General features: G+C 35.8%; 2 protein-coding genes across 3 annotated transcripts in view; one reads left to right on the top strand and one right to left on the bottom strand.

Annotated features, from left to right (window-relative positions):
• The window catches only part of LOC149075971 (uncharacterized), a 33,771-nt gene extending 27,900 nt beyond the window's left edge, over positions 1–5,871 (top strand). For both annotated transcript variants that reach the window (XM_089245471.1, XM_089245472.1), the window contains exons 4-5: positions 3,379–3,654; positions 5,606–5,871. In XM_089245471.1, coding sequence (XP_089101597.1) covers positions 3,379–3,654; positions 5,606–5,695 — 366 coding nt within the window. In that variant the 3' untranslated portion in view covers positions 5,696–5,871. The remainder of the gene's footprint in view (positions 1–3,378; positions 3,655–5,605) is intronic.
• Positions 5,872–10,008: 4,137 nt separating this feature from the next.
• Positions 10,009–21,177, bottom strand: part of LOC149075969 (sodium-dependent nutrient amino acid transporter 1-like) — a 38,266-nt gene continuing 27,097 nt past the window's right edge. Inside the window, exons 12-16 of the mRNA XM_089243489.1 lie at positions 19,496–19,624; positions 15,825–15,924; positions 14,961–15,061; positions 12,615–12,782; positions 10,009–10,419 (exon numbers count right to left, since the gene is read on the bottom strand). Of these exons, the coding sequence (XP_089099615.1) occupies positions 10,243–10,419; positions 12,615–12,782; positions 14,961–15,061; positions 15,825–15,924; positions 19,496–19,624 (675 nt within the window). The 3' untranslated portion in view covers positions 10,009–10,242. The remainder of the gene's footprint in view (positions 10,420–12,614; positions 12,783–14,960; positions 15,062–15,824; positions 15,925–19,495; positions 19,625–21,177) is intronic.

The following is a 21,177-nucleotide window of genomic DNA, read 5'->3' as shown; positions in this document are numbered from 1 at the left end:
TTAACCTCTGAAGCAAGGATGTTTAACTTTAACATTAACATTACTAATTAAAATTAAAGTTACATTAAAATTAAAGTTAAACTTTAACATTTTGTGTTTTTGGACACATTAGAAGAAATGCTGTTTTGGCTACACCCAAATTACAAGCAATCGATGATAAAAACTCAAATAATAGTAAAATTAATCAAATAATAGTAAAATTAATCAAATAATAGTAAAATTAATCAAATAATAGTAAAATTAATCAAATAATAGTAAAATTAATCAAATAATAGTAAAATTAATCAAATAATAGTAAAATTAATCAAATAATAGTAAAATTAATCAAATAATAGTAAAATTAATCAAATAATAGTAAAATTAATCAAATAATAGTAAAATTAATCAAATAATAGTAAAAGCGTAACTAATTTTAAGTTGGGGGGAAAATGCCAAGCTCTTTTTTCCTCATTTCTTGATGGTGAAAGACACTTAAAATCGACCTTGTAAATAGGTTGGCACAAAAATATTAGAAAAATATTTCTACATGATAATTTAAATTCCCTTTTTCTCTTCTTAATCTGCGTGAAAGCTGTCCTGGCACGCATGAGGTCTACAAGCTGAACGTCCCACCTTCAACTACTTCGCGTAAAAGCTTTGTGCAACAGATTTGAATGATCTCTGTTTGACGAATCGGTGATAAATATGGTAAGCTTGTCCTAACCTAACCACACGTCAGGAAAAAGGAGAAAGGGGGAAAAATAGAAGGAAAAAAAGGAACAAAAAACCGTTAATAGATAAGTAGACGAAAGAGTATAAAGTAGATTTCCCTATTCACCCACATTCAACGTGATCTCTTTCGTGTATACAGTACAAAGATACACATGAAATGTAGAGGGGAGAATCACTAATGGGAGGATAGGTAAAACAGGAAAGAAAAAAAAAAAAGCACTTCGGTTCATATGTTTACAATAACGCTTCTAGATGGTGAGGAGAGAGGAAAGAAAACACAGAGAATATATAGGATATTGAATTTATTCCACTGTCGTTTGGACGAAATGTTTCGTCCGTGATCGTAAACGGGTTAAAGTATCGTATTTTCCTGCGTGTAATTCACACTCAATTTTCACATGTGGATTCTACGTCGCTTATAAACTATATTATATTTTTTCAAAGTAGCGAAATTTACAATACCGGATTATACGCTTCTGCATATTACATGTAAGACATTACGGTAATAGGCATCTGAGCCATAACTCCAACTCCTAAAATTTCGACAGACTGAAATGTGAAATTTCAAAAAAAAAATTCAATGAAGGAAATTAAAAAAAAAAAAAGAATTATATCAAGAGAGAATGTAGCGGCGAAGGATAAATGTGTGAATGTACTTATTGCAATCAAAATATTTTTCGAGGATTGGGTAGAATAAATTAAAATAATAAATGACAATTCATTAAAACCTTATCAACTAATTAATTAAAACTTCTAAAAAAATAAATCACCAGACAATCCGCTCTTTTCAATTTTTCTCTAAATCTCAATTTCTTGTACTTATTGCCACGATTCAACGAAATTGTCCGATTTTTGCTAGAAAATTGTACGTAAGTCAATTCTTCCCCCCTGTACCCAAAAGCATATATTGACTCTGTATTATGCGAACGGTGTCCGGATTGCAGCAAGTTGTGTTTGCGTTCTTGTCAACGACATATCACATTAACGCTTGTTTACATTATACGATATCCATACAATGGGCCTAACACTTTTTTCTTTTGACAGCACATGATGTGTTTAGCTAAAACATTTCCGATCAACCGCGCAGAACGATAACAAACCAAAAGAATTAAAAAATTCTTTTCGGCGGAATTCTTGAGATTATTTATAAGTTAGACCAGGGGCCTTCACCGTATATCTCGAGGGCCACATGTAGCAATTGCAGTTCTTTTTGTGTCCCTCAGACCATTTATAGAAAATGGATAAAAATATATTGGAAGACAATATGTAATTAAATAATTTGATAAATCTCACAGATCACCGAGAGTATATTGTGGTATTTAGAATTTTGAGATGCTCTCCAGATTCACCAGGAACACTATAAATTTTATACATTACAAGGGCCGCCATAGCAAGTTGGAGGACCCCCGACGCCCAAACAATTTTTATGGCCTCTGATTTCATATATTTTTGGACCAAAAAGTCGACACATACAAAAAAGTATACTTATAATCACATGATTTACAGAAATACTAAAACATACCTTAATGTAAGGGAAAAAAAAGTAAATTAATGAAAGAAGTAATTCTAGAAATATTAAAATTATTTCCAAAGTAGAAGAAATTTCAAATTAGTGGAAGAATTTATTCTAGTTTCTGCAAATAGTTTTAGAATTTTTTAAACAAATAATTTAATAAACCGGTGTGCAGCGTGAAAATGAATACGATGTGATGTAATATATACATATTTTTTGTTTTTATGATACGCACCTGTGTCATGAATGTGCAAATTTTCTGCGTGGTGTGATACAATATATTTCCATATTTTGTTGGTATTTTGTACTGAAATGACGCTAAAAAAAGTACTCAAATTTGAGAAAAGAAATAGGTACGGTCGACACTCGTTAAAACGATTCCCCACCTTCGTCCCATCGGAAACGGACGTAATATCCGAAGAGCGTTTTATCGAAAGATAATAGTAATAAGTTAGTCGTTATGTGAAAACATTTAAGACTTATCCTACCGATCGTTGTAATGGAATGGTCGCCATAACGTGAGATCGTTATAACGAACGTCGACCGTATAGCGGTTTTTCTACCGTGTATAGTATTTTCCATGCACATTCGAATATACACGGGACTATAGAGGGTTAAAAGAAATTATATAACGTTACATGGCTTCAGAGCGCTGTTTCTGAGATATAAAGTGCTTTAACAACTTCCATTCGATTCCTGTTTGGCTTTCATTATTGACACGGCTGAACAATTTTTTTATCACATGAATAAAAATTTTAAAAGCATCTTTCCCAACAATTCAGCTTCCTTATGATGTAGTTGCTGCAAAAATTTGACGGAAAGTTTCGTGGACCGGCCAAAAATTTTCATCAACCTTCATCGGTCCGCGAACCCATGGTTGAAGATCACTACTACTAATACTGTAAACCATACATGCACCTCGTCCATATTCCTCTGTGGAACTTCTAACGAATTGGTACATGCTGTAATGGGCATGTACGTGTTGTGAACCTAACGTGGTGTATCTCTGTGTAATGCTTGTTATATATATATATAGTGTTGCCACCTAATTTTCGAATGATGAGTGAAGTGGAATGATTGAAGATGGCAGAAGAACACTGGTTTGTGGAATTAAAACGAAGTGACAGTTTTATTAATTTATTCATCTCTTTCAGCCTGGCGTTACCATCCGAGTGAATTCGAATGGTGCTTCCGCGGCACTGCCTGAAGTCACTGTGACCATATCCCCGATGATGACGGTTCTGGAAGTGTTGAGGCAAGCCGATTTCAAATTCCGCACCGCATTGGGAATCGAAACGTCACCTTCGGAAGATGTGATGAACATAGCTTATACGCCGTACTCCGGTTGTTACATACTCAATCGCTTCTACGATATTGTATCCACAGAAAGGATGGCGTGGAAGATAATCGTTTACGACAGTAGGGGACAGGTAATTATTTTTGAATAAACGTACGTATTTTTGTTCTGTCATTCACCCATAAGCCTTCCAAGCGGCATTCACGGGATATCTCGTCCAACTTGATGCTTTGCATTTCGACAATTAGGAGTTATCTCGCCTCCTTGAATCCTAAAATCGACGAGTCCAGATACAATGTAACTTTTCATTTCCTAGAGACAATGTTTTAAATTTAAATCTCTTCCCCAGCATGCCAGATCAACTGCCAGTGGATGGAATTAGCGTTTATTAACATGAGACGGTGTTTGAAATATAATTTTTCCCGTTCCCATTACGGTAGTCATCGTGGGTTCCATGGGGTAATATAAGAACATGCGTATAGTATAATGAAATAGAGCAGAGGTGGCCAACAACTGGTCCGTGAAGTGATTTTGTGCATCCCGCGACAAGGTAAAAGTACCGTAAAAAAATTAAATTTGTCATCATTATTTCAACTATAAACGTTCCAACAGCAGATTTCTTCATTAACAAACTTCTTATTTCTAGTGACGAAATTAATGTAATAACTAATTAATTCAATTAATAATGGAGCGGCTTATACACAGAAGTTACACTACTGATGCGGCCCTCGACGCTATAGCTGACCATTATGTTGGCCCGCGAACAGAAAGAAGTTGGCCACCCCTGAAATGGAGCATTTCTCTTCCTTGATTTTTATTGTTCTTTATTGTTAAGTTGGGGAGGTGGGGAGGGAGGCACAATACCTGCACGGTATAGAAATAAAGCCTTCTTGAGAAAAAGATTTGACATTTGACTGAGGTTCTGATTTTTTTCACTGTGCCAGTGAGATAATTTGAGTCAGTGAAACCAAAATCAACGGAAAAGATTAATTAAGGGATTTTTCCCTCCCTAAAGATTAATTAAGAGTTTTTTGGAGGGTTCGTGAGCTTGAATAAAAAACAATCAACTTATTGTACATCAATCTTTTAAGCGATTAGTCCGTAACATTCACTTTATCCCTTTCAGACTCGACATTCATTTTTTGGAATTTTCAAAATGTTTTTGCATTTTCGATGCTCAAAAAATGTATTAAAAACATAAAATGTGTCTCAGTGAATTTTCTTTTTTTTTTCATTTTTCTTCACTTATCGATTTTATTTATTTTTTTGTAAAGAAATAATTCACTTCTTTCAAATTTTCCCAGCCAAGATGACACAGGGTATATTCATCTTCACATACAAATGTTTTCCAGGATTTTAGTGCTAAATTTTATATACTAAATCACACTTTCCCGGAGACACTTGCACCTGGAAGCCATCTTAAAAACCACCCGAAAGTTTAACTTTCAGTGTTATCCTCTGATGAAAGTCTCCTCAAAGTTCATATTCAGCATATTTCTAACTCAAAACTTACACAATCCTCAGAGTAAAGGCTTAACTCCATGAGGTCGAAAGAAAAAAATTCTACAGTAAGAAAAGCAACCTGCACACATCTATGGCGCCAGGGTCTGAAAGTCTGAAATGGTTATTGGTGCAGGAGGGGTCCGTAGCTTTCATCATCTAATTGTCACAAAGAGTCAGTGGAGCACAATATGTTAAAAACTCTTGCCTTAACCCTTTCCACGGCTTAGTAGAAATCAAAAACTCTCTCTGTAAAATGTCATATCGCCTGTTATGAGTTAGGCTTCCTTCCGATTTTCAGCAGCTGCAAAGTAGGGGGGTGGGGGGATATGAAAATGAGTTCAATTGAGAAAATTACCTTTACAAAACATCTGGGCATGCAATTACAAAAATAAAAAAAAGCTTTTAAGTAAGCGAGATATTTCGTCAATGCCACTGAGAGGGTTAAGTTTTCTTCTAGGCTCAGAGGGTTCCTTTCTTTGAAAATAGATAATTTGCTTCATGTCCTACCCTAAAAATGCGTAAAACTTGTGTCATAAATTTTTAAGACATATAACAATTTTTTTTTTTTTTGTATTTGAAAGGTCATCTACGACAGCATATGCTTGCCGAGCAGAACTGAGGTGCCAGTGAAGCCCGGAACAACAATCCTCTTGTCCTATTCTACTCTTTAGGTCTTTTTCGGGAGGGAAAACGAGTGGCCAAGTTTACCTCTAGTCACCTCTTCAAAAATCATTGCATCCTCTACTAGCCATACTGTATTTGGACTATAGACACACACATAAATATATTGTGTATATATACCTACACATACATAACATACATTACACTTATATGTACCAAAAATGTGTTTTATTCCCCCCCCCCCCCGTTTTGTTCATTCCGATTCCCTTTTCTGAATCTGTATCAATAAAGTCTGTGATTCTTCTTCCAAAAAATTTTTGCAGCAAAAAATATAGCATTTTACTCGTACTCATCGTAAATGATACGATATTTTGTTAATAACAGTAAAAATGTGTAAAAAAAAAAAAAAGTGGTGTGTAACAGGGGGGTCTTCAACCTTTCAGACATTGCGGGCCCAATTGGAACTTCCCGCTTAGCCCGCCGTCCACCAACTCTCGTACCGAGTTATTCAGAATTATAAGATGTAATCCATATTTACAATCGCACAGTGACATCTTACAGAAAGACCAACAGGGACCCTGAGTTAAACAAAGACCCAAAATAATATTTATGTCTTCATTTACTCTGGAATTAGACTTCATTAATTATCAATTTTTTATTAATTCGGAAATTATATCTTTCATCTGCAAAAATTCATGATTAATTACTTCTTTTAATTATTCCGAAACTATTTTATATATGATTCTGTAACTATTCATTCCGGTAATTCTAAAATAATTCTTCCTTCAATGTAATATAATTTCTTTCATTAATTTTATAAAAATATTAGTATCATTAATTTCGAAATTATTTCTTTCTCTGTCTTTAAAGATTTGTTCCAAAAATTATTTCAGTAATTCTGGAATTATTCTCCCATTGTTTAGTAATTTTCGTCAATTGAGAAACAATTTTAATGATTCCGAAATTATTTCTTTCATTAATTTTAAAATTATTTCCATCATTAATTCAAAATTATTTCTTTCATTAATTTTAAAATTATTTCCATCATTAATTCAAAATTATTTCCTTCATTAATTCCGGGGGGAAGGACGTAAGTCACTTGTACGCATCTCTGACCTAGCCGTAGGGCCATACGCAATTGGACTTTCATCCCGTATGGCCCTCCGTTGTTGGGCGTGGCATACGCCAGGGAGTTACTTATGAGTCTACGACCAGCGTGAAAAATGTTTGTTCAGTTAATGATGTACGTTGTTAATTTTTTTTGGGAAAACGCGTCTTTCACTTATGTAGGAATCATCAGATCCAGCGTGTAATGTAAGAGCAATGTTCTAAGCTACTTTACTTTACCGCACACCAACTCCGGTCATATCGCCATACTGAAATTTACTACCGATATAATAGGGTAGGAAATGTAGGTGCCATCTATCGGTGGTCGCTTCAGGTTCGTCGGTAAAGAACTTCCCGAGCTTTTTCTTCTGATGATGGACGTAAACACAGTGCCCGTGACATGAAATATGTAGACGGCCGCTGACATAAATGTGCGTCTTTTTACATGTTAATGCTCAAATTAGTATTGCACTGACGAGTGATCATATCTGTCGTCAGTGATCACTCAATGGTCCTCATCGATTAAAGTTGTGACTGGTTGAGCGTATTATATTTTTAAAGCCTTTTGCACAGTTCGGATTCACACAGCACACATATTTTAACACAGTGTTGGGCAAATGATGTAACGCGAATCAATTAATTCATCACTATGGTTTATTAACGTCATTTTTACGTCCCGTTATCGCGTCACACGGAAATGTATGCGTTTCGGTCAGACGCCAGCAGAAATACTATACCTCCTTTCAACAGCTGATATAATGTTCACTAAATGCTGGTCACGCATCTAAAAAATGTAATCAGTAGCTCGAGATTTTTCCCCTCAACCAATAAACGAGCAGGTTCGGTAATTTACGGCAACCTAGAAGTGACTCCTTCATCTGCTGAAGAATCGTTGGAATTTTCAGACCCACCATCTCCAACAAACACGATTCTTTGCAGACAGATTTTAGTCAAATCGTATACATGTCAACCTAATCAGTGGTATCTTGGTGATGGGGCTCGAATTATGTATCGTGACAATTATCTCACATGGCGCCGTTTTATCATTCCTCTCTGGGAAAATCCTGATGTTCCAAACGAGTAAAAACTCGATCGAAGCAATTAAAAGTGATAAATGGACATGAGTAGTGGGTGACTATTTTCATGAGAAACGGGACATTTCATCGATAATAACTTCGTGTACAGATAACGAATTTACGATGGAATTTTTCGCGACAAAAGAATTTTCACTAAAAAAATAAAGTTCGTTAGTCGCACCTCGGCTAACGAACGCCTCAGATTACGAATTTTTTGGCTAACGGAGATTTTTTTCGTAATTTTTCTGACTCGCTAACGAGTATTTTCGTTGGTATGGATGCACGCTAAACATAAAAATGTCGCGTCATGATACCAGGGTGCATAAAAAAAGCCCTCTATCCTGGAATAACTCGCAAACCGTTGATCTACGAAGTATACTTTCAGTTGGGAAAAGTATCCAAATTAACGCTTAGACCAAAGATACGTCATTCATATTGAAAGGGGTTCTGTATAGTTATTGAAATAAAATAAAAAACTTTTTAATTGGTAAGGCTGTCCTAAAAATGGGGGAAACTGGATTATCAGTCCCATTGGGGTCACAGAGTGTCTGCGTCATCGTAATGTTACTTTTTGTGGAGTTTTATTGTTTTGTGTTTTTCTCAGTTTGATTGTATGTTTTATGTGTTGTGTTCAGTCCAATAAAAAAAATAATGCCCTGTCCACTCCTGAGCCCAAAAAATCATGTTTAGGTGCAATATTATAATATCAATATTTGTATTCGGAAATCGCTTATAATGAGGGAAAGAACGTCATAATAAGTGTAGAATATGCTTGTCCGAAAGTTTATGAGGTTCTTTCCTTCATTTTCAGTGATTTTCCAATTCAAATATCTCAGCGGATATTTATTTCACTTAAAAATATGAAATTGTTTTGTGGGCAACAACTTTTTAATTAGTTTTTTTAGAACAGGTTGACCAACTAAAAAGTTAAATTGTAGTCCACGCCACTTAATGTGATCATATTTTGACAAGGGGTTTGCGATAATAATGACCGAATGATAACAATACCCGGAAAAGCCCCGTCTGTTAGTAAAGCGACCATACACCCCATTGGTAAAAAGCGACCACTGGTTTTCTTCCCCACATAATTGGTTGCAAAATGTGTTCAATTGTTTCCTTTTTTAAAAAATCTATTCCAAAACGAGACCTCTTTGCTAAAATCCTGCATTTTCGTTATTCAGACATTAAGAGGCGTAATGTTTACCACACAAATTACGATTTTCTTTCAATGTACACAATACGCTTCGTATAGATCCCTTAAGAAAGTCTCTCGGGAAAGAAATTTGAATCTGGTCAACTAAGAGAAACTGATCAAGAACTGAAGTAAAGGGCTTCATTTTTCATCACATATTAACTTTCGTTGTAAGAAGGCCTTTGCAAAAGGAGCTCTACACGCATATAGATAAAAGCGAATACTATGGACTGGTTAGAACATTAAGCAGGGCCGCAACTACGGGGAGCAGGCGGGTCTCGTTCCCCGGGGGCTGGACCAGAGCGGTCGCAAATTTTATTCTCACACCTCTCCTTCAACATTACAAGGGGGCGCCAAAATGCTCACTTGCCCCGGGTGACCAAGCATCTAGTTGTGGTCCTGACATTAAATACAGAAATGTTTGTGAACAAAAGAGGGAAACTACAATTCCTTCTAGCGTCCTACGTAGTCTTGCAGCCTGATAATCATAACTTGCAGGGGGACAAAATTAAGTTTGATAAAACCTTAGAAACCTCAGAATGAGCAAAAGAAACTTTCGACGTTGAAAAAAAATTGATAACATTATCCGCGCTCCCGATAACTATAAACAATTTTTTCCCCATGTTATGATATTGTTCCTAGAAAAAAGTGATAGCAATAATAACTGTACAACCACTTACAACATGAATGACGTGTCTGAGGTCTATACATTATCTGAAATGTTGATTGTAAACATTATTCGTACGGACCTAACTCAATTCAGGGTTTGTATTTTCCTACTGTAGCCTTAGCACGAAAAAGCTAAACGGACAACATGTTTTGTCAAAAGACGTGACTTCTCTTCAAAACAATAATGGCTACGATTGTAATAATAACAACAACAAAACGTGTTGGATTGGTCAATCGACACTACTCGTCGCTTCGTGCTCAGAGTGTCAAATTAAACAAGTAAGACAACAAAAAAGAATTGAAAACACGAGAAATATTTCACACGAAAATCAAATAAAAAAAAAATCAAGATAAACATATCTTTCTAGTGAAACATGATGGTACTTTTTTTTCATATGCACATGCATATGTAATATATACATTATTCTTTTCTCCGGGCATCCTACAGTAACATGAATGGGAGGAGAGTCGTTCCTTTCAAATTGTCCAATTACCGGAAGCACTGAATGGTCCACGATATTTATTTCCTGTCCACGTGATCAAGGTTCCTTTTTTAAAAGATGTCTTCCTTGAATGTGGCATTCTCGTAAGCGGAAGTCCCAGTGGGTGAAATGTTGTTCATCGTTGTCTTTTCGGTCGCGGTAGGGTCCTTCACCGCTTTCCAGTGTATCCTCGTGATCGGATCGCTTGGTCCCCATTCTGCAGATGGACGAAACACATTCTGCAGCTTCTGTAATAAAACAAAAAGAAATTGAGTTATAGGCGGCTCTTTCTCAGCCCAATATAGATATTCTATGGATGTTATGCCAAGGTGAACTCGAAAAGTCATCTGGTCTCCGTCGGGATTCAAACCCAGGCACTCTTGCATACCGTGTATGAAATAAGGAAGGCGAGACCGTGTCTCCAGTGGTGTAGATGGTAGTATGTTTGCCAGGTATGGAAGATGGCCTGGGTTCGAGTCCCGATGGAGACCAGATGACTTTTCTTTTCGAGTTCACTTCGGCATAAAATCCAGAAAATATCTGTTTCCTTGATATATTGGGCTGAGAAAAAGCCGCCTATGTCTCTCTATCTCTACCATCCCACATGGGGGGCCATTTGCTGAAGTTAAGAGAGGCTGCTAATGCCTCTACTTCAGCGCCTCACGCAAGAGTGCGTGAAATAAGGAAAGCAAGGTCGTGCCTACAGAGTGGTTTAGATGGATTTTGGGGATTTTTAATTTGGGATTTTTAACGAAAATTCCCAAATAGTTTTGATTTTGCCTGACTGGACACCTATTGGTCAACTCATAAATTTGAGTTTGTGATGCATCCGCTATTTTGAATATCGTTTGCTAACCGTATCTGCACTGGTCGATTTCACCTGGAATTTTTGTGAAGAAAATATTGCATTTTGCTGGCAATCCCGAGATATCTCGTCAAACTTTATCTGCTTCATTTCAGTCACCCCAAAATATGTCAGGTTCTTAACCTTCACTTTCACCGCGGATGATGCGTTTTGTTATGAGACTATAAAATGCTAGTGGTGGAGAGCCTTAATTTTACATTCCTCAGTGAAAATGCGATTTTATTTCCAATGTGGCAGTTATAATACGGATCGGAGAAATTTGAAAAACCGCTTAAAGGGTTAATTAGAAAGTAAATGCTGTTTATTTATTCTTTATTTTTGTAGAAACTAATTGTTTTTTAAATCATACCTATGAAGTAACAATTGATTCATAATTTAAAACTGATAATTTAATCATTATATGCTCAATAGTAATTTGATGATAGTGTTCTGAGCAAAACTGGGGCCACTTTTCTTCCCTAAATGTCATGTAAAGCATAAAGCAAGTTTTTTTTTACTTCGTTTTAGGCTTAATTCAGCTCAGTATGAATCCTATTACGTTCAAAATGAGTATTGGTTGTCTCTTGTTTTTTGATAAAATTAATATATAATTTCTTTCGTAGCAGCTGCTTTTTTTACATGTTAAATGAGATGAGGTGCATTTTTGTGAATTTGATCATTTTTCCATTGAAGATCAAAAGTACCCATTTGCTGAGTTTCTCGTAGCATTATGTGGTAACACTAAATTTTAAGTCGGTCGACAGTGCTCCGAAACATTGTCTTGCTAAGAAATAATCATTATACAGTATAAGGTGACGCAAAGAAACCCGCTTCTCTTGATTACTTGGCGCCAAGTTTGAAAAAAATTAATAAAAATTATAGAAAAAATTTTCAAGGCTTTCTATGGCAACATAAATTATTCTCATATCATCTTAGAATATGTCTGTTACGTTAAATGCGATAAATCGGTTATCATGCATACTTACCAATAATCCTGGTAATTTTGATAAATTTATCACTTTTGTGTACAACGACCCAAGAGTCGTTGGTAAATTTTATAAATACTTAAAATTTATTGTCTTTATCGGTGATTACGCATAATACCCAAGTGAAATTCATGAATTTTATAAATATGAAAAAAAATTCCAAATGAGTCTAGTATGTGTGATGAATATAGTCGGATCTCGACATAATGATAACAAATTTTACAATCGTCCCCTATATAATGCTGCAATGCATGTATGAATTATCCAGTTTTGTATATCATATAGTACGGAATTTATCATGTTTACCAACGACGTGACGCTTGGGTATTATGCATATGCATAGTCGCCGGTAAAAGTGATGGATTTGGGAAAATTTTCAAAGTGACCAAAATGCTCGACGATTATGCATAAGCCGCCATACCTAATAAACGGATATTTATCACATTTACCGTCATACCAATATCATTTTCAAAAATCATTTTTCATATTTGCGATGTCTAGAATGAGTTTTCACTACTTAATTGTTAGAAACGGTGCAAAAAGAACCCCGTGTTACGATACGTATGTATTCACGTGGCATTGAATTTCACAACTTTCGTTGCATTCAACTTACTTTGACAAATTTCTCTTGCGGATCTTTGTACAGTGTGTGGAGAAACCAAATAGGAATCTGACAAACAGCAAAAGCTGCAAGTATCCATCCCAGGACGATGCCCCAAGTCGGCATGTCCTCGACGTCAGGTACGACACTATCGGATGCCAAGCCATATATGAAAATGACCTAAAAATATTTAAAAGAACATACAGTTTCCCCGGTGATAAAGTTTTTTTTGCTATTGATAAAATAACAAAATACAATTAAATATACAGTATAAATTATATGAAATAAATTCTATTCTTAATTTATTGTATAAAATCAGTGTAGAATTAAGTTATCAATCGATATCAGCATGCTGACTATAACAATTTAGAAGAACAATCGTTGCTTAGTTCCGTTCTTTAGCTCATTTTAATTGCCAGAAAATAAAGGAGTAAGAATCAAAGAGGGAAAGAAAGGTTCAGGCTTGTTGGGGGCGAATTCATTGGGGCCACATTCGTATTTGTTGATGAGCCTTACATCTTCTTGAAATACCAAGCTAATCTATGCGCCATCTTTGAGCGAGGGTGGGGTATATCGGGATAGTATCGCTACAGCCAATCATTATTCCTTATACATTTTTTTTTCTAATGATATCCGAGACATCACTTTGAGTGACAAAAACCAAGCTCAGAAAAATAAATAACAAGCCCACTGTATTTTATGAAACTTTAGAGCAGCGGTTCTCAACGGTGCTCCGCGGAGCCCTTGGGGGTTCCTTATGCACTCTCCAGGGGCTCCGCGGCCACTCGAGGGGAAAAAGCAGTAAAATTAAAAAAAAATATATATAAATATTTGAAATAGTAAAATAAATCAGTAACTTTAATGAATAATTATAAAATGGGCCTACGGGGCTCTGCCATAGACTTTTTTTACTAAAAAGGGCTCTGCAAGTCAAAAAAGGTTGAGAACCGCTGCTTTAGAGGATTGACCTACACAATGTTCCGGCACCATTGTCATTCATGTACTCACTACTACTAAACTGCACATGCAACTCGTGAACTTTCCTCTGGAGAGCTTCTAATGGATTGATGCACGTCGGAATGTGTGTGAGTTATGTACTCAACATGAAGCTTGTTTCTGAGGAATGCGTGTTTTGTGTATCAGAAATGCTGCCATCCGTCGTCCGAAGCAAACAACTAGGCCGTTATCTACTTATTAAGTCGCTAACGAATAGGGCAAATGTACCAATATTGTATATTTGCCTTATTCGTTGGTGACCTCTTAATATTCTTGGGCAAAGCTGATCTACTCTTCCAGGTATCTTCTTGCCTGTCATATCATGAGTGAATTTTTAATGTTGTCGGACTGATTATTTCCAGCAGCAGAATTTTATAAATGAGGGGATCGTCTCACGTTCACGTCGATTAAATACATAAAAAATAAATTTATTAAAAAATGTTTATAAAATTCATTAAAATACCTCGAAGTAATATCGACAAAATAAAATAAATATTTAATCGGCCGCAAGAGCTAAGAATTAACTTTAAAAGCTGTATATATAAGCAACGGCTTTATAACTGAAAAAGTATAGAATTTTCATACATATGCAATATTTATTTTTACAGTGAAATGAACGTGTGTATACGTATGCTCACACAAAAGAAATAATGCATGGTGATATAACAATAAATTGTAAGCAAATTAAAAATATATCACATAGATAATCTATTTCAGCTATTTATAAAGGGTCTTTATAAGTAAAGTTCCACTTTGAAATTTCCATAAAAGGAAAACTACTAGACGAAATGTTATCAAACTTGGTAATACTTTACAGGAGGTCATGGGATTTAATTTTCCAAAAAAAAATTATTAAAAAAAAGTAGTTCAAAAACTCACCACCAGCGGGGAATGATGCTGTATGCAATATTGTTAAACGAAATGACATGGAGACATAGGTTTAAAATGTTTTTAATCGTTTCTAAAACGAAATTGAAAAATGCGATACACCATGTCCGTAACATTCCTCCTGCTGTGCTAAGAGCTATTGTTGAGAAAGCAGTAATGCAATTTTACTTGCTTTCCGAAAATTGTGGACGCCACATTGAACATGCTTTGTAACACGTTTTAGAAACGACTAAAAACATTTTAAACACCGATGTCTTCATGTCTTATTTCGTTTAATAATATTGCATACTGTGATATTTCCCGCTGGTGGTGAGGTTTTGAACTATTTTTCCATATATACATGGTTTTTTTTTGCAAAAAATTGTATCCCATGACCTCCTGTAAACTAGGATGACATTTGTCTAGTAGTTTTTCTTCTACGACATTTCAAAGTGGAACTTTAAAGACGCTTGATTTTATACTGTCTGTGCTTACCACCAGAGCGATAGGTGCCGTAAAAAACCACGTGGCTTTCCAGAACAGTCCTACGGGTCTATTCAACATGAACACGATATCTTGGCAAAAATTCTTCACACCTGATAAGTATCCAAAAACAAAATCTCGATATACGCTATATTTAGAGTTCAAATGGAGCGAAATAAAAAAAAAAGTCATTTTATACACTTATTTTTATGAAGAGGGCGCTACTTTGTGACACTATGCGGCGTGAAAAAAAGCTTAAAAAATTATTTTTTCAAAGAAAATATTTTTTGATTATAATAAGAATTAAAAATCATTGTAATCAATACAAAAAATACAAATACAAATACAACGCCACAACAGGCAAATTGCCCAACGAGGTGGCTGAGTTAAGAACATCATGGATCCCCGAGCCCCTACCTACTACTGCTACCCACACATGCACCCCCCCCCCCGCGGAACCCCCCAACGAATCGGTACATGCGGGAATGTGCGTGTACGTGTAGTGCTACCTGACGTAAAGTTTGTTTCTGTGTAATGCTTGTTATGTGTAGTGCTGTCATCTGCCCCCAGTTTTACAAACTATGAGTGAAGTGTTATGGTTGAATGATTTACCGTTGTAGGACTGTTGCTCTCTGTGGCGAGACTTTTTAACGGGGAGATCGGCTCGCATTTGCGCCTTGAAGTTGGGAACCACAGAAAACCAACTTCAGCCGACCACCACTGTGGGGTTCGAACCCGGATCCTCGCATCACGAGTCCGGCACTATAACCACTCGACCACCACAGCGGCCGAGTGAAATAAAATGAAATAAAAATTTTGCCAATTCATTTTGAAAGATGGGATTTCAATTCACATTTGAAGAAAACAAGAACTTACCATATATCCACATGATGCCGCATAGTTCAAGTATTGCATACAAGAAACCCGCTGCACCAACTCCGAAATTATTAATTATTAATAATATGAATTGTCCAGCCTGAAAAAAGAAGGCGATATGTTCAAATGGTTATGTTACGGTAAATATGATAAGTAGGTTAATATACATAATCGCCAATTGTCTCGGTAAGTTTGATAAATTTATCACTTCTACCGGCGATAATTCATAATATCCAAGTGGCTTTGGTAAGTTTTATAAACACTAAAAAAAGTTATTACTTTTATCAGCGATTACGCATAATACCCAAGAGTTACTGGAAAATTTGACAAATGTTAAAAAAATTATACGTAATGATGATTTGATAAAATTATATGTAAATAACGGTGTACGATCGTGATATTTGTTAAATAGGAGTTCGTTATATCGAGGTCTGATTGTGGAATTCATCATATAGGTTTAATGATGTCGGGGTCCGATTGTATAATTCGTTAAATAGGAGTTTGTTATATTAGGGTGTCAGTTGATAAGCACAAAAGACTTGTAAAAATTCGTTAAATCAAAGAATTTGTTAAAGGGAAGTTCGTTATATCGAGGTACGAGAATAAAATTTGCTAAAAAGTAGTTCGTTATATCGAGTCCGATCTCTCAATTAGTCAAATGGAAATTATTTCTAATATTATAGGAGAAATTCTTTAAATCAGAGCTCTTTGTACCTGGTTCAGACTCAGGCTAACAAGTACGGTCATCTAAATAATAAATCTTATCACGGCAATAGACCGATTTATCATGTTTACCAATACGAAATGGCAATTGTGCGTAATAACCGCTCAATGTGCTAATGTTTCCAGCATTTACCAAATTTGCCAACGACACTTGGGTAGTGTGCATATAATTCGCCGGTAAAAATTAGGGAAATTCATCAAATTTACCAAAATGGTCAACGATTATGCATAATATAACCGGTTATCACGCATAATAACCGGACTTATCACCTTTTTTTTAACTTCTCAATACCATATACGAGGTGTGTGCTTGTCAGCTCCCAAAAGTGGCCGAATTAACTGCTAATAAAAGTTGAAGCGCCTTCTTATTTCATGAATTTATGAGAGGCTGAAAAGTATTTTTCAAACAAAATAATTCCTAATTAACTAATTTCATTTGTAAAATTTATTTATTTTTGAAGAGCATGCTCACAATGTTACTGGATGGAATCTCAAGAGAATCATATTGTTATTGGATACAAATTTTTGTCTTTTGAAACGTGGTTAGAATTATGCATTTTCTGATAAAGAATACGCCTAAAATTGGTGAAAAACGTTTCATAACTTTGTCAATTACAGTTCGTAAAATAATATGTTTTAGGGGGTTTTGTTTTTGACCATTTCAATGCATGAATTTTTTCTATCAAACAATGATTGATAGCCGGGATCGTATAAAAATTAAATTTCGCAACTTTTTGAAAACATTTTTTTTTGAACGACTTCTAAGATGATTCATGACAGTATTTGAAACATTATTTCTTTATTGGATGTTTCTTTTAAGACTAACGGTTAAGGAATTGGATGCTGGACACCCCGTATATTGTTCTAATTTCAAATATGATGAATTTCACTATGATTCATGTATACGACGAGCAAAATGGCCGAGTAACTTTTTCATTTAGGACGAAGTAGAATTAATATTATGGAGATGTTATGTGGATTGCTTATGTTGTATCAATTATTGATTATGACATGAATATCGCTCTCCACTTGTTAATACAAGATATACGGAAGACTGGATGTTGTGAAGATATTTATTATTTCAGATGTTTATTTTTTAAGGAAGGAAAAAACTCATCTCTGCCTCTACCGGGAGTCGAACCCGGGTCCCTCGATTGCCGGACGAGTGCTCTGACCACTAAGCTACAGAGGAGATAGAGATTTTCCTTCGCTAGAGCGTATATATGCCGAACGGAACCGTGCAATGGACGGTGAAACCGATCAGCTAATAGCTCATGGACGACGAGCCACCAGAGGGCTATATATATGACATGAATGTCGCTCTCCACTTGTTAATACAAGATATACGGAAGACTGGATGTTGTGAAGATATTTATTATTTCAGATGTTTATTTTTTAAGGAAGGAAAAAACTCATCTCTGCCTCTACCGGGAGTCGAACCCGGGTCCCTCGATTGCCGGACGAGTGCTCTGACCACTAAGCTACAGAGGAGATAGAGATTTTCCTTCGCTAGAGCGTATATATGCCGAACGGAACCGTGCAATGGACGGTGAAACCGATCAGCTAATAGCTCATGGACGACGAGCCACCAGAGCGAAGGAAAATCTCTATCTCCTCTGTAGTTTAGTGGTCAGAGCACTCGTCCGGCAATCGAGGGACCCGGGTTCGACTCCCGGTAGAGGCAGAGATGAGTTTTTTCCTTCCTTAAAAAATAAACATCTGAAATAATAAATATCTTCACAACATCCAGTCTTCCGTATATCTTGTATTAACAAGTGGAGAGCGACATTCATGTCATATATATAGCCCTCTGGTGGCTTGTCGTCCATGAGCTATTAGCTGATCGGTTTCACCGTCCATTGCACGGTTCCGTTCGGCATATATACGCTCTAGCGAAGGAAAATCTCTATCTCCTCTGTAGCTTAGTGGTCAGAGCACTCGTCCGGCAATCGAGGGACCCGGGTTCGACTCCCGGTAGAGGCAGAGATGAGTTTTTTCCTTCCTTAAAAAATAAACATCTGAAATAATAAATATCTTCACAACATCCAGTCTTCCGTATATCTTGAATTATTGATTAAATGGTATTAATTATTAGAGAGTTATATAGTTTTTAATTATTAGTTATAATTATCATATTATTGGTATTATTAGTAGTATTAATAATAAATACCAAAGTAATTAGTATTAATTTTATTAGTTTTTGTTTCATCATATATGTTTTTATATTTAGTTGCTGTATTTTTTTAGTATCTTTTAGTACCTCTTTTCAGTCAACTCATTGGGTGATTTGTCTGTTGTGGACTTTGTGTTGACATTAGTATTATACAATATAAATACAGTAGAGCATCGATTATGCGAATACCGATCATCCGAAGTAATCGGTAAACCGAAAGCGTTCCAGTTGGCAAATTCAAATTTGTTCGCGATGTAGAAGTTCCGCTAGTGCTTTCAGCGGAGCAAAAGAAAAATTTTGACTTAATGTAAGACGTGATACAAAATATATACATATCACTGTTTCTTGTTTCATATTGCTCCTATGACAGTGGTAATTTTTTTTTCCGTGAATGATCGGTTATCCGAAAAATTAATTATACGGGCAAGAGGGCCGCCGCTATAAATCTTTGCTTTTTCCGACACAACTCTGCCTCTTTTGAGCTAACGGAAGTAAGGGGCTTTGTATCAGTTGTGAGCGGTTCTATCTATCTGTCTATCCAAATACCTCCAGTCTTCAATTGTTTCGGCTAATCGATGCTCTATCTTCTGTATTTTGAGTTTATAAACTTAAATAGAAATAAAGTGATATGTATTCAAAATATTCCGATTGGAGACTAGATAAAAATTTTAAATAATAGATCTACGAGAAATCAGATACCTAAAATGATCTTAGGCCTTACAGAAAAATATCTTCTAGAAATAATAATATTTCATTAAAATTATGATGTTCTCACGTTTGTTGTTAACGGCAAACCCAAGAGAAAGAAAATGAAGCAGACCAGCAGTGACAGAAGTATCGTCCTTTTCCGAAAAGCTGGGAATTGGTCCTTGATAACTGTTAGAACGGTTTCTATCATCGACATCTAAATGGAGAAAGAAAATTTAAAAAAATCATGAGATTCTTTTAATATTTGAATTTTAAAAAATTCTATCTCATCATGCATTGTACAATTAACCCCTTTGCGATTAATGACGTAATATTGCATCCAAACGCCACTGGAAGGAATTCAAACATGTTCTCTCCGTTTTCTTTCCTCTCTCCTCATCATCACGAAGCTTTGTAACCCTATGAAAAAAGTTGATCTTTTTACATCCATTTATTTCTTTACTTCTATTAGTGATTTTTTTCCTATATGTGATGTACCCTTCTACTATATATACATATAAGAACGAAAGAAAAATGGTAGGAGGAGGTGGAAAAGAGAAATCTACTTCGTACGTACACTGTTACCAACTTATCTATTATACTGTTTTCCTTTCATTTGTTTTCCCCCCCCCCTTCCTTTTCTTCTACATTTTTTTTTCATTTTTCTAACGTGTGGTTAGGTTAGGAAAAGATTTCGATATTTATCGCCGATTCGTCAAATAGACATCATCGAAATTTTTTGCCAATTGCGTGTGAGCGAAGGGGTTGAAAAAGGCAAACTGAAAACTCTGTTATAGATACTCACTAAGTCGAAGATGATGTCACTCCCCCCCCCCCCCACACCGCTATTCATATGAAGGTTCCAATAACTGTATGATGCGAAGAATTCAGGAAACAAAATTCAATTGCCACTGCTGGGAATCGAACCCACGTCCTCTCACTTTCAGGGTGAGCGTCATAGACCACTACGCTACAAAGGTGACGAACCTCTTTCCTTAGAGAGCGTGTGCGCTGAACAGGACTGCACATGAACAGTCAGACATAACTCAGGCCAAAGCTCACAATTGCTGACACTGCCACCTGATAGCGACTTATCCGAGGATTAAGTCACTGTCCTCGGCTATTCATACGAAGGTTTCAACAACTGGCTTATGCGAAGATAAATTCAGGAGAGAAAACTAAACTGCCTCTTCGGGGAATCGCGCGTCCTTTTCGCCCAAACTTTGGCCTGAATTATATCTGGCTGCCCTGCGTACACTCCCGTTCAGTACACAAGGAAAGTCTTATTTTTATAGCTTAGTGGTCTTGCGCATTTACCCAGCGAATGAAAGGATGTGGGTTAGGTTACCGGCCAAGAAGTTGAATTTTTCTTTCCTGGATTCATCTTCGTATAAGGCAGTTGTTGAAATATTCATACTCATTAATTTCCGGTATGTTTATTAATATGAGGGTACGTGGTTTTACTTAGTGAGTCCCTCATTAAAAAGTACACTTACACACATTTAATGAATGAATCAATTAAGAAGCACGTTTTGACGTTACAATTCAAACCCGAATAAAGCTAGTGTTAATGGATAATTTGACTAATGAAAGAGATCATATGGTAATTAGTAGGACTAGGATTTTCCTTAAAACTGGCACAATATGCTCCATGAAAAATGCATTTATGTCCTAAAACAAATAAAACTAAGACGTAAATACCTAAAAATATGCTTTTATAAATGGACTGACTATATTTCCTCGAAAAAAATACTGTAAATTACAGAAAAT

This window comes from Pholcus phalangioides, unplaced genomic scaffold, assembly GCF_987345545.1.
Source record: "Pholcus phalangioides strain wild (caught in Gottingen) unplaced genomic scaffold, Ppha-v1.0 ptg000015l_1, whole genome shotgun sequence".
In the NCBI taxonomy this organism is placed as follows: Eukaryota; Metazoa; Arthropoda; class Arachnida; order Araneae; family Pholcidae; genus Pholcus; species Pholcus phalangioides.
This window is presented reverse-complemented; position numbering and strand designations above follow the sequence as displayed.